Source organism: Dictyostelium discoideum (genome assembly GCF_000004695.1).
Source record: "Dictyostelium discoideum AX4 chromosome 2 chromosome, whole genome shotgun sequence".
Classification (NCBI taxonomy): Eukaryota; Evosea; class Eumycetozoa; order Dictyosteliales; family Dictyosteliaceae; genus Dictyostelium; species Dictyostelium discoideum.
The window spans coordinates 2,171,595-2,184,665 of record NC_007088.5 but is presented as its reverse complement, the minus strand read 5'-3'; the positions used below and the strand labels follow the sequence as shown (position 1 = coordinate 2,184,665).

At 22.3% G+C, this 13,071-nt stretch overlaps 5 protein-coding genes across 5 annotated transcripts; 4 read left to right on the top strand and 1 right to left on the bottom strand.

Moving 5' to 3' along the window:
• Nucleotides 1–981: 981 nt before the first annotated feature.
• On the top strand, nt 982–4,986 carry DDB_G0272849 (EGF-like domain-containing protein; the record flags this gene model as incomplete). Its single annotated transcript, XM_639879.2, has 7 exons — nt 982–1,066; nt 1,161–1,290; nt 1,375–1,650; nt 1,795–2,076; nt 2,169–2,671; nt 2,775–4,721; nt 4,796–4,986. The coding sequence occupies 7 exons, from the start codon at nt 982–984 to the stop codon at nt 4,984–4,986; spliced, it is 3,414 nt and encodes a 1,137-aa protein (XP_644971.2).
• A 560-nt stretch (nt 4,987–5,546) lies between these two features.
• rlp24 (ribosomal protein L24-like protein) lies at nt 5,547–6,179 on the top strand (the record flags this gene model as incomplete). Its single annotated transcript, XM_639878.1, has 2 exons — nt 5,547–5,627; nt 5,766–6,179. 2 exons carry the CDS (start codon nt 5,547–5,549, stop codon nt 6,177–6,179), a joined length of 495 nt encoding a protein of 164 aa, XP_644970.1.
• A 564-nt stretch (nt 6,180–6,743) lies between these two features.
• On the top strand, nt 6,744–8,084 carry sds (L-serine ammonia-lyase; the record flags this gene model as incomplete). Its single annotated transcript, XM_639877.1, has 3 exons — nt 6,744–6,793; nt 6,957–7,113; nt 7,239–8,084. The coding sequence occupies 3 exons, from the start codon at nt 6,744–6,746 to the stop codon at nt 8,082–8,084; spliced, it is 1,053 nt and encodes a 350-aa protein (XP_644969.1).
• A 632-nt stretch (nt 8,085–8,716) lies between these two features.
• On the top strand, nt 8,717–10,753 carry DDB_G0272785 (hypothetical protein; the record flags this gene model as incomplete). Its single annotated transcript, XM_639876.1, has 4 exons — nt 8,717–8,893; nt 9,038–9,425; nt 9,538–10,506; nt 10,593–10,753. 4 exons carry the CDS (start codon nt 8,717–8,719, stop codon nt 10,751–10,753), a joined length of 1,695 nt encoding a protein of 564 aa, XP_644968.1.
• Nucleotides 10,754–10,971: 218 nt separating this feature from the next.
• Nucleotides 10,972–12,599, bottom strand: DDB_G0272783 (major facilitator superfamily protein; the record flags this gene model as incomplete). Its single annotated transcript, XM_639875.1, has 3 exons — nt 10,972–11,384; nt 11,496–12,177; nt 12,279–12,599. The coding sequence occupies 3 exons, from the start codon at nt 12,597–12,599 to the stop codon at nt 10,972–10,974; spliced, it is 1,416 nt and encodes a 471-aa protein (XP_644967.1).
• Between the last annotated feature and the right edge of the window lie 472 nt (nt 12,600–13,071).

Below are 13,071 nucleotides of genomic sequence, written 5' to 3'. Positions count from 1 at the left end.
AATTTTTTTTTTTATTTTTTTTATATTTTTTTTTTCATATTAATTTTTTATTGCTTTATTTATTTTTAGATTTTTCAGTTATTATTAATTCAGATTTTAAATCATCAGATTCGTGTGGTAAAGAAAATAAAAAATCTTGGTTAATTCCGGTTGCTGTCACTGTACCTGTTATTGGTTGTGCTTTAATAATTGCATTTTTATTAAGAAATTTAGAAAAAAAAAGAATGAATAATTTAAAATAAAAGACCCTAAAAAAATATAAAAAAATTTGAGAAACAAGGGTTTGATAATCAAAAGAAATTGTTTTTGGAAAATAATAAAATTATTAATATTTTAACTATTTATTTATTTTTTTTTTTTTTTTTTTTTTTTTTTTTTTTTTTTTTTTTAAAAAAAATTTCAAATTCCAAAGGTGGTCTTCAAAAAAAAAAACTCCCAAATTTTTTTTTTTATAAAATTATTATTATCAAATTTTCAAGAAATTAATTATAAAAAAAAAATAAAAAATAAAAAAATAAGGAATTGTGTATTTAAGGGGTTTGATGATCAAAAACAATTGTTTTTATTATTTTATATTTTAACTTTATTTTTTTTTTTTTTTTTTACTTAATTCTTTTTATTATTTTTATTTTTTTTTTTTTTTTTTTTTTTTTTTTTTTTTATGAACCGTTCAAATTCCAAAGGTTTGTCTCTTCAAAAAAAAAAAAGACCTCCCAAAATAGAGTACTTAAGTCTAAAAAAAAAAAATTTTGAAAACCATAAAAAATAAAATTAAAAAAAAAATAAAAATAAAATAAAAAAAAAAAAAATATCAAAAAAAATCTAAAAAAAAATAAAAAAAAACAAAAAATCTAAAAAAAAAACAGTGTTTTAATTTTTTCTTCTTTTTTTTTTTTTTTTTTAGAATATGATTGGTTTCGAAAAAAGAAAAAAAGAAAAAACAAAAGCAGAAAACTTCAAAAAAAAAAAATTACACAAAAAATGAAATACAATTTACCAATATTAATTATCCTTTTGATTTCATTTATATCTTTTGTAAACTCTGTTGATCTTGTTTCTGAAGAGGGTAACTATTATTATAATTATTTTTATATTTATTATTATTTTTTTTTTTTTTTTTTTTTTTTTTTTTTAATACTGATTTTAAAAATTAAAAAAAGTACCATATCTTTATAGTATTATTCAAAAAGTTAATGACACAAAACTTAATATACCAAACATTGAAACAATAATATGTAGTGGGGTATTTTTTGGTTCAAGGTGTAATTCCAACGGAAATTTAGAATCTTTGTATGTTTAAAACAAGAAATTAATTTCAATTTAGTAGTATTTTTTAACTTTTTTTTTTTTTTTCCTTTTGTTTTTATTTTTTAGGACATTGAGATCCACAACAAATGAAATTTTAAGTTGGAGTGATTTTAATGGGTTCACTAAACTTTACTATTTATATATGGCAGAAGTTTCGGTAGATCAAAATTTTGCATACTTTCCAATTCCCTCAATAGGCTATTTATCAATTCACAATAAACTATACTTTGAATTTGATAAAGTCCTTCCAAAATATGATAATGTTTATATTAATTTTCAAGGAGAAGGAATTAATAGTCACATGAATATTAAAGCATCTTATTTGAAAGATGTAACAAGTTTGTAAGTTTATTTTTATTTAATAAATTTTTTTTTTTTTTTTTTTTAAAATTTTTTGGTAAAAAAAAAAAAAAAAAACAATTAGATATAATTAATTAATCCCAATTTTTTATATTTTCTTTTTAAAAAAAAAAAATAAATAAAAAGCACTGTTTTGGGAGCAATATGTGATATTGAAATTGATGGTGATCAAAGTGGTAATAAACTCTCATCATTATTTTTTAATACTAAAAATATACCTGATGTATCATCACTTTCTTTTCTAAGGACTTTAAGCTTCAATTTAGGAAATGATTTTAATCAATCTTCATTAGTGAACATTCTATCTTTTAGTAAATTAACTTACATAGGAATGGGTTTTTCAAATTCAAATCCTTTAAATTTCCCAACTGAATTTTCTAATATTATTAATCCAATGTGGGGTACTATGTAAGTTTTTTATTTAATTTAATTTTTTTTTTTTTTCAAAAAGTTATCTTGAATAATAATAATAAAAATAATAATTATAATAATAAATGTAGATATTTTACACAAGGAAATTGGGGTCCACCAGCTGATTATATTGATTTATCAAATAGTAATCAAACACTTGTTTCATTTTCTTTAAAAAATGCTGGTAAAAAATTCAATATTAATGGTAATTTCCCATTTTCAAAATTACCAACAGGTACATGTAGTAACTTTATAGTTGAAAATGGAAACTTTTCAACATTACCAGATCTATCAATTTTTCAAAGAGCCCAACAATTTTCATTATCAAATTCTGAAATTGGTGGTAATCTTCCATCTGTAAAAGATACATTACAAAAATCAGCATTCACTCAAACTGCTACTTTAAGTAATAACAAACTAACTGGTAGTATCGATGAATCATGGTGTTCAATTAGTTTAGATGTTTCAAATAATTTATTATCAGGATCTTTACCAGATTGCTATTATTGTTATTTACAAGATCCAACATATCAAAGAAGATTAGTTGGTAATAATTTTTCAAATTATAATTTAACTTCAACTTGTAATGATGGTAAGTTTGAATAGAATAATAATTAACTAATTTTATATAATTTTTAAAAAATAACTAATTTTTATTTTTATATTTTTTAAAAAAAAAAAAAAAAAAAAAAAAGGTCAAATAAATGTTTATAAATTTTTAAATTTATCATCAACACGAGTTACATTAATTGGAAAAAATATTGGAACAAATTTAGATAATATTGTAACATATCCTGAAATTAAATTTAGTTCAAATAATTTAAATGATAGTTTTTCAGGATATTTTAGTGTTGCTAGTAATCAATATGATATTATTCAAATTAGATTTTTAATACCAGGAATTAATTTCACAGTTTCAATCGCAGGTAATGCACCACAAATCGATACGATCATTCAAAATAATGCAACATTTGAAATCACTGGTCAATATTATTCTTATGATAAATCAGTTGTAAATGTTAAGATCGGTAATAATGATTGTATTGTTAAATCAACTACATTCTATAAAATAATTTGTGATATTAATTATCCAATTGTTGACTATGGTAATAAATCATTTACAGTTATGGTTGAAGATAAAAGTACAACAACCTACTTTAATTTAATTCATACTCCTGTTCCATGTAAAAATCCAACTTGTAATTCAAATGGAATTTGTAATGATCATATGGGTGTTTGTGCATGTTTTAAAGAATGGACTAGTGAGGATTGTTTAATCCCAATTCATAATGTAACAAACTCAACCAAAGTTCCAGTCGAATCTGGTGGTGCAATCAAATTATATGGTTGGTTTGGTGATATTCATTTGGGTATTTCTGTTTCCTTTAATGGTGTTAGCTCCCTTATAGATTCAATTAATTCAAATACAATCTATGCTCAAATTGGTAAAGGATTCGGTTTTGTAAAAACTGAAGTAACCCAAAATGGTATAACATGGTCCGGTTTAATTAATCCATACCTTCAACCTGAAAATGGATATTGTAATGAAACTACTAAACAATGTACATGTAATAATAAATGGACAAGCTTAGACAATGAAATTTGTACAATTCCATATCATTATGTATCGTCATCAAGTAAGGTACCATCCACTTCTGGTGGTAACATTTCAATATCAGGTTTTTTCGGTGATGTTCATAAATATTTCCAATTTTCATTTGATAATGAAATAATACCAATAAACTCAATTGATAATGAAACAATAGTTATTTCAATCCCACCAGGTGTTGGTTTAAAGAATATTGAAATCATTCAAAATAATATTACATGGTCTGGTTCAATTTATCCATATTCAGAATCAACTATTAATTGTTTAAATAATTGTAGTGGTAATGGTAATTGTAATTCAAATGGTGAATGTAAATGTAATTCTGGTTTCATTGGTCTTGATTGTTTAACAAAGGATGTTGGTGAATCAAAACCACCAACTGAAACAAAGGTAAATCCCGACGGCACAACTACCATTATAAATGAAGATACTGTATATTTAATTTATATTGATTCAATTGCTGAAATTGATTTAAATAATAATCAAGTACCAAACTCTTTAATCAATCTTAAAAGTGGTTGGAAAATTACAAATACTACAAATAACCTAACTGGTTCAGGTTCTTTAATTTCAACATTTTCTCAAATTGTTAATAATGCAACCATTATAATGACAATTGAAAATATTGAAAGTAACAATGGTAAAGAATTTACATTTGCAGGTAATCAATTCACAGTTAGTAAAGATGGTTTTAAACTTTCATTATCAGTTTCAAATTGGAATTATAAAAGTAATCTAAACACTTTACAAATCCAAATGTCATCTGATATTTCAACTACTGAAGGTAAAATTAATAATTGTATAGATAGTGAACATACAAATGTAGAAACATCACCAAATAGTAATAATTTACAAAATGTTAATTATCTTAAAATTAGTAAAAATGGTAAAACACTTTATGGTAGATTCCAAGATAAAATGTTATCAGATGGTAGACCAACAACAACAATCACTAAAATAATTTCAAAAGATGATAAAAAAGTTTTAATTTCACTTGATATGCCTCATTGTAATCAATGTTTATTAGATCCAGGTATTTATAAATTTTTATCTTTTTTTTTTTTTTTTTTTTTTTTTACTTTTTATACTGATTTTTTTTATTTTTAGATTTTTCAGTTATTATTAATTCAGATTTTAAGTCATCAGATTCATGTGGCAAAGAAAATAAAAAACCTTGGTTAATTCCAGTTGCTGTCACTGTACCTGTTGTTGGTTGTGCTTTAATAATTGCAGCATTCATGTTAAGAAAAAAGATTCATAGCAATAAAATACTTCTTAATAAATTTGGTGGTAAATAACTTGAATAAAAATAATAAATAGTGAATTGATATTCCAAGAGTGAATATGGAAATTATTAATTACCAAATTGATTATAGAATCTATTAACTCAATCTCATTAGTTGAATGGGGTTATATCATTATTATTTTTTTTTTTTATTTCTCAATTTTAGTTCAATTTTTTTTTTTTTTTTTTTTTTTAATTAACATCCTGTTTTTTTTTTAACCAAGGTCGAAAAGTTAATTTAATTAACCTGTATTATTAGATAAAAAACAATCGATAAATTATTTTGTTGGTATATATTATCTATTTTTTTTTTTTTTTTTTTTTTTTTTTTGCAGTCAAAACTGGAATCCCGAATTTGTAAATCAAGAATGTCGAAATTAAAAAAAAAAAAAAAAAAAATTTAAAAATAAAAAAAATTAAAACGAAAAAAAAAATAAAAAATAAAAAAAAAAATAATTAAAAAAAAAAAAAAAAACGAGGCATCGAAAAAAATTCGCTTTTTTAAAAATTTTTTTTTTTTTTTTTTTTTTTATTATTATTTTTTTTTTAACACATATATACACATAAAAAAAGATGAGAATCGAAAAGTGTTATTTCTGTAGTGGACCAGTATATCCAGGTCATGGTGTTATGTTTGTTAGAAATGATTGTAAAGTTTGTATCAAATAAATAAAAATAATTAAACAAATTATCAAAAATAAAATAAAATAAAAATTGTGAAAAAAGCAAGAATAAATAAATTAAAAAATATATTAATTTTTTATTAATTTCTTTTTATTATTATTTTTTTAGCAATTCCGTTTCTGTAGATCAAAATGTCATAAAAACTTTAAATTAAAACGTAATCCAAGAAAGACTAGATGGACTAAAGCATTTAGAAAGTTAAATGGAAAGGAAATGACTGTTGATAAGACATTAGAATTTGAAAAGAAACGTAATAGACCAGTTAAATATGATAGAGAATTAATCAATAATACCATTATTGCAATGGCAAGAGTACAAAAAATTAAAGAACGTAGAGAGAAAACTTTCTACAAGAACAGAATGGAGGGTGTTAAAGGAATGCAAAAGAAACAAAAACTTAAGGAAATCAATCAAAATCTTTCTCTCATTAGAGGTCCATCCGCTTTGAATAAATTACAAGAGAGAATTAAAAATAATGCTGAAAAAATTGAACAATTAACTACAACTAAAATGCAATCATAAATTTTTTAATTTTTTAATTTATTATTCAAACAACCACCACTCAACCCCCCCTTTTCAATAATCCAACTCCTCCATTTTCCCTTTTTTCAATATATTAAATAATCATGTATACACCAAAAATAGAAAAAAAAAAAATAAATAAAAAAAAAAAATCTAAAAATAAAAAAAAATATTAATAATAAAATATTAATAATAATAATTTTTTTTTTTGGAAAAAAAAAAATAAAACAATTTTTTATTTAAATGGATAAAAATACTGATCTCTGACATTAAAGATAAAAAATAGATATTTAATAAAATATTTTGTTTTTTTTTTTTTTTTTTTTTTTTTTTTTTTGATAAATTGATTGCTTTTTAATTTCCCACAGGTCTGCTTGACGTAAATTTCAAAAAAAAAAAAAAATAAAAAAAAAATTCAGTATAAAAAGAATATCCATAAGGTGCAAAAAAAAAAAAAAATCAAAAAAAAAAAAAAAAAAAAATTCACAAAACACAACTAATCACTTTCGATTTTTTAGAAAATACACATACAAACAATCTCTTTTAAAAAAAAATAATAATAAAATGGGTCTTAAAACAACTATTTCACCAGATTCTTCATTTGATAAAATAATGTAATTTTAAGATTTATTTTATTTTATTAATTTCTTTTATTTTATTTATTTTATTTTTTTTTTTTATTTTTTTTTTTTTTGATTGTTATGATTATTAATTTTATTTCTAAAAAAAAAAAAATAAAAAATAATAAAAATAAATAAATAAATAAAATTCAAATAGAAATACCAAAACTTCACCTCCATTACATATAAATTCTCCAATGTTGGAATCATTGGCTTTATCAAAATTATTTAAAGAAGAAAATGCAAAAGTATGGATGAAAGTAGATGCACTTCAACCATCAGGCTCATTCAAAATCCGTGGAGTAGGCCTTCTCGTATGTATTTTTTTTTATTTAAAAAAAAAAAAAAAAAAAAAAGATGGAAAATTAATTATTCAAATAATTTATTTATTTTTTTTTATTTTTTATTTTTCCGAAATTATTTTTTAAAAAAAAAAAAGTGTAATCAACTTTTAAAAGAAAAAAAATCAAAAAATGAAGAAGCTCATTTTATTTGTTCATCAGGAGGTAATGCAGGTAAAAGTGTTGCATATGCAGGTAGAAAATTAAATGTAAAGACAACGATAGTTTTACCAAATACTATACCAGAGGCAACAATTGAAAAGATTAAAGATGAAGGAGCAAATGTAATTGTACATGGTACTATTTGGGATGAAGCAAATACATTTGCATTGGAATTGGCAGAGAAAGAAGGTTGTACAGATTGTTATATCCATCCATTCGATCATCCATTACTTTGGGAGGGTCATTCCACAATGATTGATGAAATCTATCAAGATGTTCAAAATGGTGTTTGTGAAAAACCAGATGTAATTTTATTTTCAGTTGGTGGTGGTGGTATGATGATTGGTATTTTACAAGGTTTAGATAGATATGGTTGGAATGATATACCAATTGTTACTGTTGAAACTGTTGGTAGTCATAGTTTTTGGAAAAGTTTTCAAGAGAAACAATTGACAAAATTGGATGTATCAGAGGTTACAAGTGTAATTAAAACCTTATCAACTCGTTCAGTTTGTAGTGAAGCTTGGGAAATTTCAAAAAGATTTAATATTAAACCAATTTTAGTCACTGATAGAGATGCTGTAGATGCTTGTTTAAAATTTGTTGATGATGAAAGAATCTTAGTAGAACCATCTTGTGGTGCAACATTATCTGTACTCTATTCAAAAAAATTATCAACACTTTTAGATATAAATTCAAAAAATATTTTAACAATCGTTTGTGGTGGAAATGGAACTAGTATTTTACAATTGAATGATTTATTACAAACTTTACCAAAATAGGTTATAAAAAAAAAAACAATATATATATAAATCTATTTTTTTTTTTTTTTTACTTAATATAAATAAATAATAAAATAAAAACAAAAAAAAAAAAAAGTAAAAAAAAAAAATATAAAAATAGCCCACAAATTTCAAACCAAAAATATCATAAATCCAACTTTTTTTATTTTCATCTTTTTTTTTTTTTTATTCTTTTTTTTTTTATTAACTTTTTTTTTTTTTTTTTTTTTGAAAATCATGGTATTTATTAATTACAATTATTAATCGAGATACTCTTGCCAATTGAGCTGAATATGACATTGCATTGCTTTGATTTTCGAAATTTCTAAATAAAATTCCCACTCGAAAAAAGATACTGTTTTTTTAATTTATTTTTTTATTTTTTTTTTTTTTATTTATTTTTGGGGAGACGTTAGATATTTTCCAAATTTCTCCTCTTTTTTTTTTTTTTTATTTTTTATTTTTTATTTTTTATTTTTTATTTTTTTATTTTTTATTTTTTCATTTTTTCACAAACTCCAGCAGTCCCATTTTTATTTTTTATTTTTTTTTTTTTTTTAATCATATTTTCTAAACTTTTATTTTATTAAGTGAAATAAAAAAAAAATAAAAAATAAAAAATAAAATAAAGAATGAAATCTGTATTTGTATTATTATTTATAGTATTATCAGTTTTAATTAATTTTACTACTGCCGTAAACATTCCAGTAAATGGAAAATCATTGGAAATAAAAAATAAATTTGAAGAATTTATTTCAAATGATGTAAAATCAGCTAATGGTGGTACACACTGTGCTGCATGTACAATTGTAAGAATTAATTAATTATTATCATTTTTGAAAAAAAAAAAAAAAAAAAAAAAAAAAAAAAAAAAAATAATATCTTCTAATCACTTTTTTTCCATTTTCGAAAAAAAAAAAAAAAAAAAAAAAATTAAAAAAAAAAAAAAAAAGGTATTAAGTTTAGTTAACCAATATTCAGGTATTCATAATAAATCAATTGAAGATTCATTAGATGAATTATGTTCATTTTTCCCAGATGAAGCTGGTTCACTTTGTACATGGTTAGTTAATACTTATGGTGAACAAATCATTTCATACTTTGATCAATACCAAAATGCTGATGATGTATGTCATGCAATGAACGTTTGTACATCACCAACTTGTAGATTATTCACAAGTGCACCATCTAAATTCTATAATCCAGATCATGTTCATCAAGAATATAACAAAGAAGATCCAAAAGTTGGAGGTAGTCCATGGGCTTGGATTCAAGAATTAATTAAAGTCTTTTCATCTGAACATTTACCAATTCAAGATTTTGATGGTGATCATCATTCACGTATGTATTTTATTTTAGTTTTATTTTAATTCTATTTTTAAATTAATTTACTAATTTTAAATATTTAATTATTATTTTTTTTATTATTTTTTTTATTTTTTTATTTTTTTAGTTGAAGCAACTTTTAGAGGTTATAATTGGAGAGGTAAAGATTGTAATGATTTTGATAAATCATCATATCCAGGTACAATTGAAGGTACAGGTGATGCAAGTGTTGATAAGAATTGTAATGGTATTTTTGGTGTCAATAATCAATCACAATCATATGAAGAATTATTTTGTTCCAACTCTGGTGCAATGGGTGTAATTGTTTCTGGTGATTCAGCAGGTGCACATTTCTCAATTCCACCACAATGGATGACAGCAAGAGATATTAATTCCACCACTTACAAAGGAATGATTGACATTTTAGAGACTGAAGTCGATTGGCCAATGAGATCATGTTACACTGGTTGGGATACATCTGCACCAAACGTAGATTCAATGTATCTCAGAATGAGAGAAAGAAATTTATGTAATCATAGAGATTACCAAAATTTAGGTGTAAATGGTGCTAGCTCATCAAGTACAAGAACCATCATTCAAACCATTAACCGTAACCAAAACACTGATAAACCAGTTTTATTATTCCTCGAACTCATTGGTAACGATGTTTGTAGTGGTCATCATGATTATGATTCAATGACTACCGTAGAAGAATTTGGTGAAAACATTTTAACAATCTTAAATTATTTAGAAACAACTTTACCAAAAGGTTCACATGTCGTTTTTGTTGGTTTAGCTGATGGTAGAGTACTTTGGGATAGTTTATGGAATAGAACACATCCACTCGGTTGTACATATGAAGAGGTTTATGATTTCTTAAATTGTATTCAAGTAAGTCCATGTTGGGGTTGGATGAATCCAAATGAAACAGTTCGTGATTATACCAGTAATCGTGCTGCTCAATTATCTCTCGTTTATAATCAACTCATTAAAAATTATACTTTTAATAATTTCGATATGATTTATTACGATTTCCCATTCGCAACTATTAATGAAATGTGGGTTGCTCAAGGTGGTCAAACTTATGATCTTATTGGTAAGTTTTAATAATAATAATAATAATAATTTTAAATAAAGTTAATACTAACTTTTTTTTTTTTTTTTTAATTTTTCCTATTATAGAACCAATTGATGGTTTCCATCCAAACCAAATTGCAAATTACTTAATGGCCGGAGTTTTCTATAACCAAATCGCTCAAGATAAACCAGAATGGTTAGGTGAAATTAATCAATACAATACTCAAATTCAATCAATTTTCGGTAACCAAGGTGGATATGTTTAAATTATTCAAATAAAAAAAAAATAAAATAAAAAAAATAATATTAAAACTTAAAATTTATTTATTTGTTTTTTTTTGTTTTTTCTTTAATTTAAATATACCATATTGGTTTAAAAAAAAATAAAAAAAATAAAAAAAGTAAATAAAAAATAAAAAAAAAAAAAAAAAATTAATTATTTTACTTTGAAGTGAACAAAATTAAAAAATAATTTTTAATTTTATTAATTGTTATTATTGTTTACATTATTTTTGATTTTGTTTTTATAAAATCTCCAAACTAAAATAGAAATGATCATTATTATAAATAATACAACACCATTTAAAAAATAGATAGCTTGAGGAAAGTAAATCGATGATTCATCACTTGAGAAATGACTTAGTAAATTATTAGCTACCATGGCACCAGCAAAGCTACCAAGTGCTTTTACAGATTGAAGACCTGTTAATACTGATCCTTGAACTTCTTGAGGTGTAGATTTAGATATTACAGAGCATAATAAATTCGAAACACATGGAACAATACTACTAACTATTGCACCAAAAATAAAAAGATATTGTGAAAACTTTGAACTTGATAGCATTACATGTGCACAGAATGTAATAAAGAATCCAATTGTAATTACTTTTTTTTCAGCTAAAAAAAAAAAAAAAAAAAAAAAAAAGAAAGAAATAAAAAAAAAAAAGTTAATATTTAATTAAATTTGTTCAACAATAATAAAAAATAATTTATAAATTTACAACATACATAAAACTTTTAAAAATAATGGAACAATTAAAACACTATATAAAATTGTTGCACCACCAACACCAAGAGTAAAAAGACCAATTGTTTTTTGATTCCAGTTATACATTAGATATGAGTAATAGTAAAAGGTTGACCAGATATCTTGACCAGTATATTGAATTGAAAAAAATAATAAAATTGTCCAAGAAATAAAACCATTATTTGTGAATAAACTTTTAATAGTTGAGAATGGATTTGGATTTTCAAAACTTTTTTTTACAAAAGTTTTATTTTTATTATTTTCTCGAGAGATGTGAATGGTTTCAATTAAAAATGGAACAAGTATAAGAGATACTAAAGCGAACCCACTAGAAATGTATAACATCATATATGGAACCTTATCAGTTGGTACAAATGCATAAATTAAAGATCCAATCGTTGTACCAAGGCCCATTGAAAGTCCACATAATGTAAACAAAACTGGAATATCTTTTTCATCGGAAATATCATAAATGAATGAAAAAACTACAGAGTTTGAAACATTATATAAACCACCAATGGTATGGAAAACATAAAAACAATAAATGTTATTTGTTTCCATTGATACAAAACATGACATAATAACAAACATAACTGTTAAAACTGATAAATAAAAATTGGATTTTCTTCCATATCTATCTGAAATATATCCCACAAGTGGTCCCTTATTTTTATTAAAAAAAAAAAAAAAAAAAAAACAATTAATAATTATTAACAATTATTCTATTGTTATAAAATATTAAAAATTATTATTTAAAAACTTACAAATAAAAACATAACTAAAAATGGAAAACCATCAGAATAAGATTTATAATATGATGATTTCGAACTTTTTTCTTGAGGTGTTAAATCTGGAAATTTATGTTCAACATAATGAAATAATAAAGTTGGAATGAAAATATCATATAAAAATGTTGATATAAAAATACACGCTAAATATGCATATAATATTATATACTGAATTAAGTACTTTTTTTTTAAATTTGGAGTAGTGGTACCAAAATTAGTTTCCAATCCAGACGGCTCTTCTTCATTAATAGGAGTATTACTACTGTTACCACTATTAATAAGCACCGCACCACCCATTTTTTTTTTTTTTTTTTTTAAAAATAGTATTTAGGTTTTTTTTTTTTTTTCTTTTTTTTTTTTTTAAATAATCTTTTTTACCAAAAATTATTTTTATTTTTAATTATTTTTAATTATTTTTAATTATATTTAATTATTTTTAATTTTAATTTTTTATTTTTTAAAAAACTATAAACCTAATCATTATAGCTTTTTCATTCCATTTCCATTTGGTTCTCTAATAATATTCCATAGTTCGGTTAAAAAAAAAAAAAAAAAAAAAAAAAAAATAAAAATAAAAAAAAATAAAAAATGAAAAATAAAAAAAAAAAAAAAAAAAAAAATAAAAATTTCAAAAACTATAAATATATTGGGTGTTGGGAAAAAAAAAAATCTTTAAAAAAAAAAAATCTTTTTCTTTAAAATAAACAACTAAGATTGGCTGGATATAAAAATAATTAATTATTTATTATTTATTTCTATGTGGCGCTGC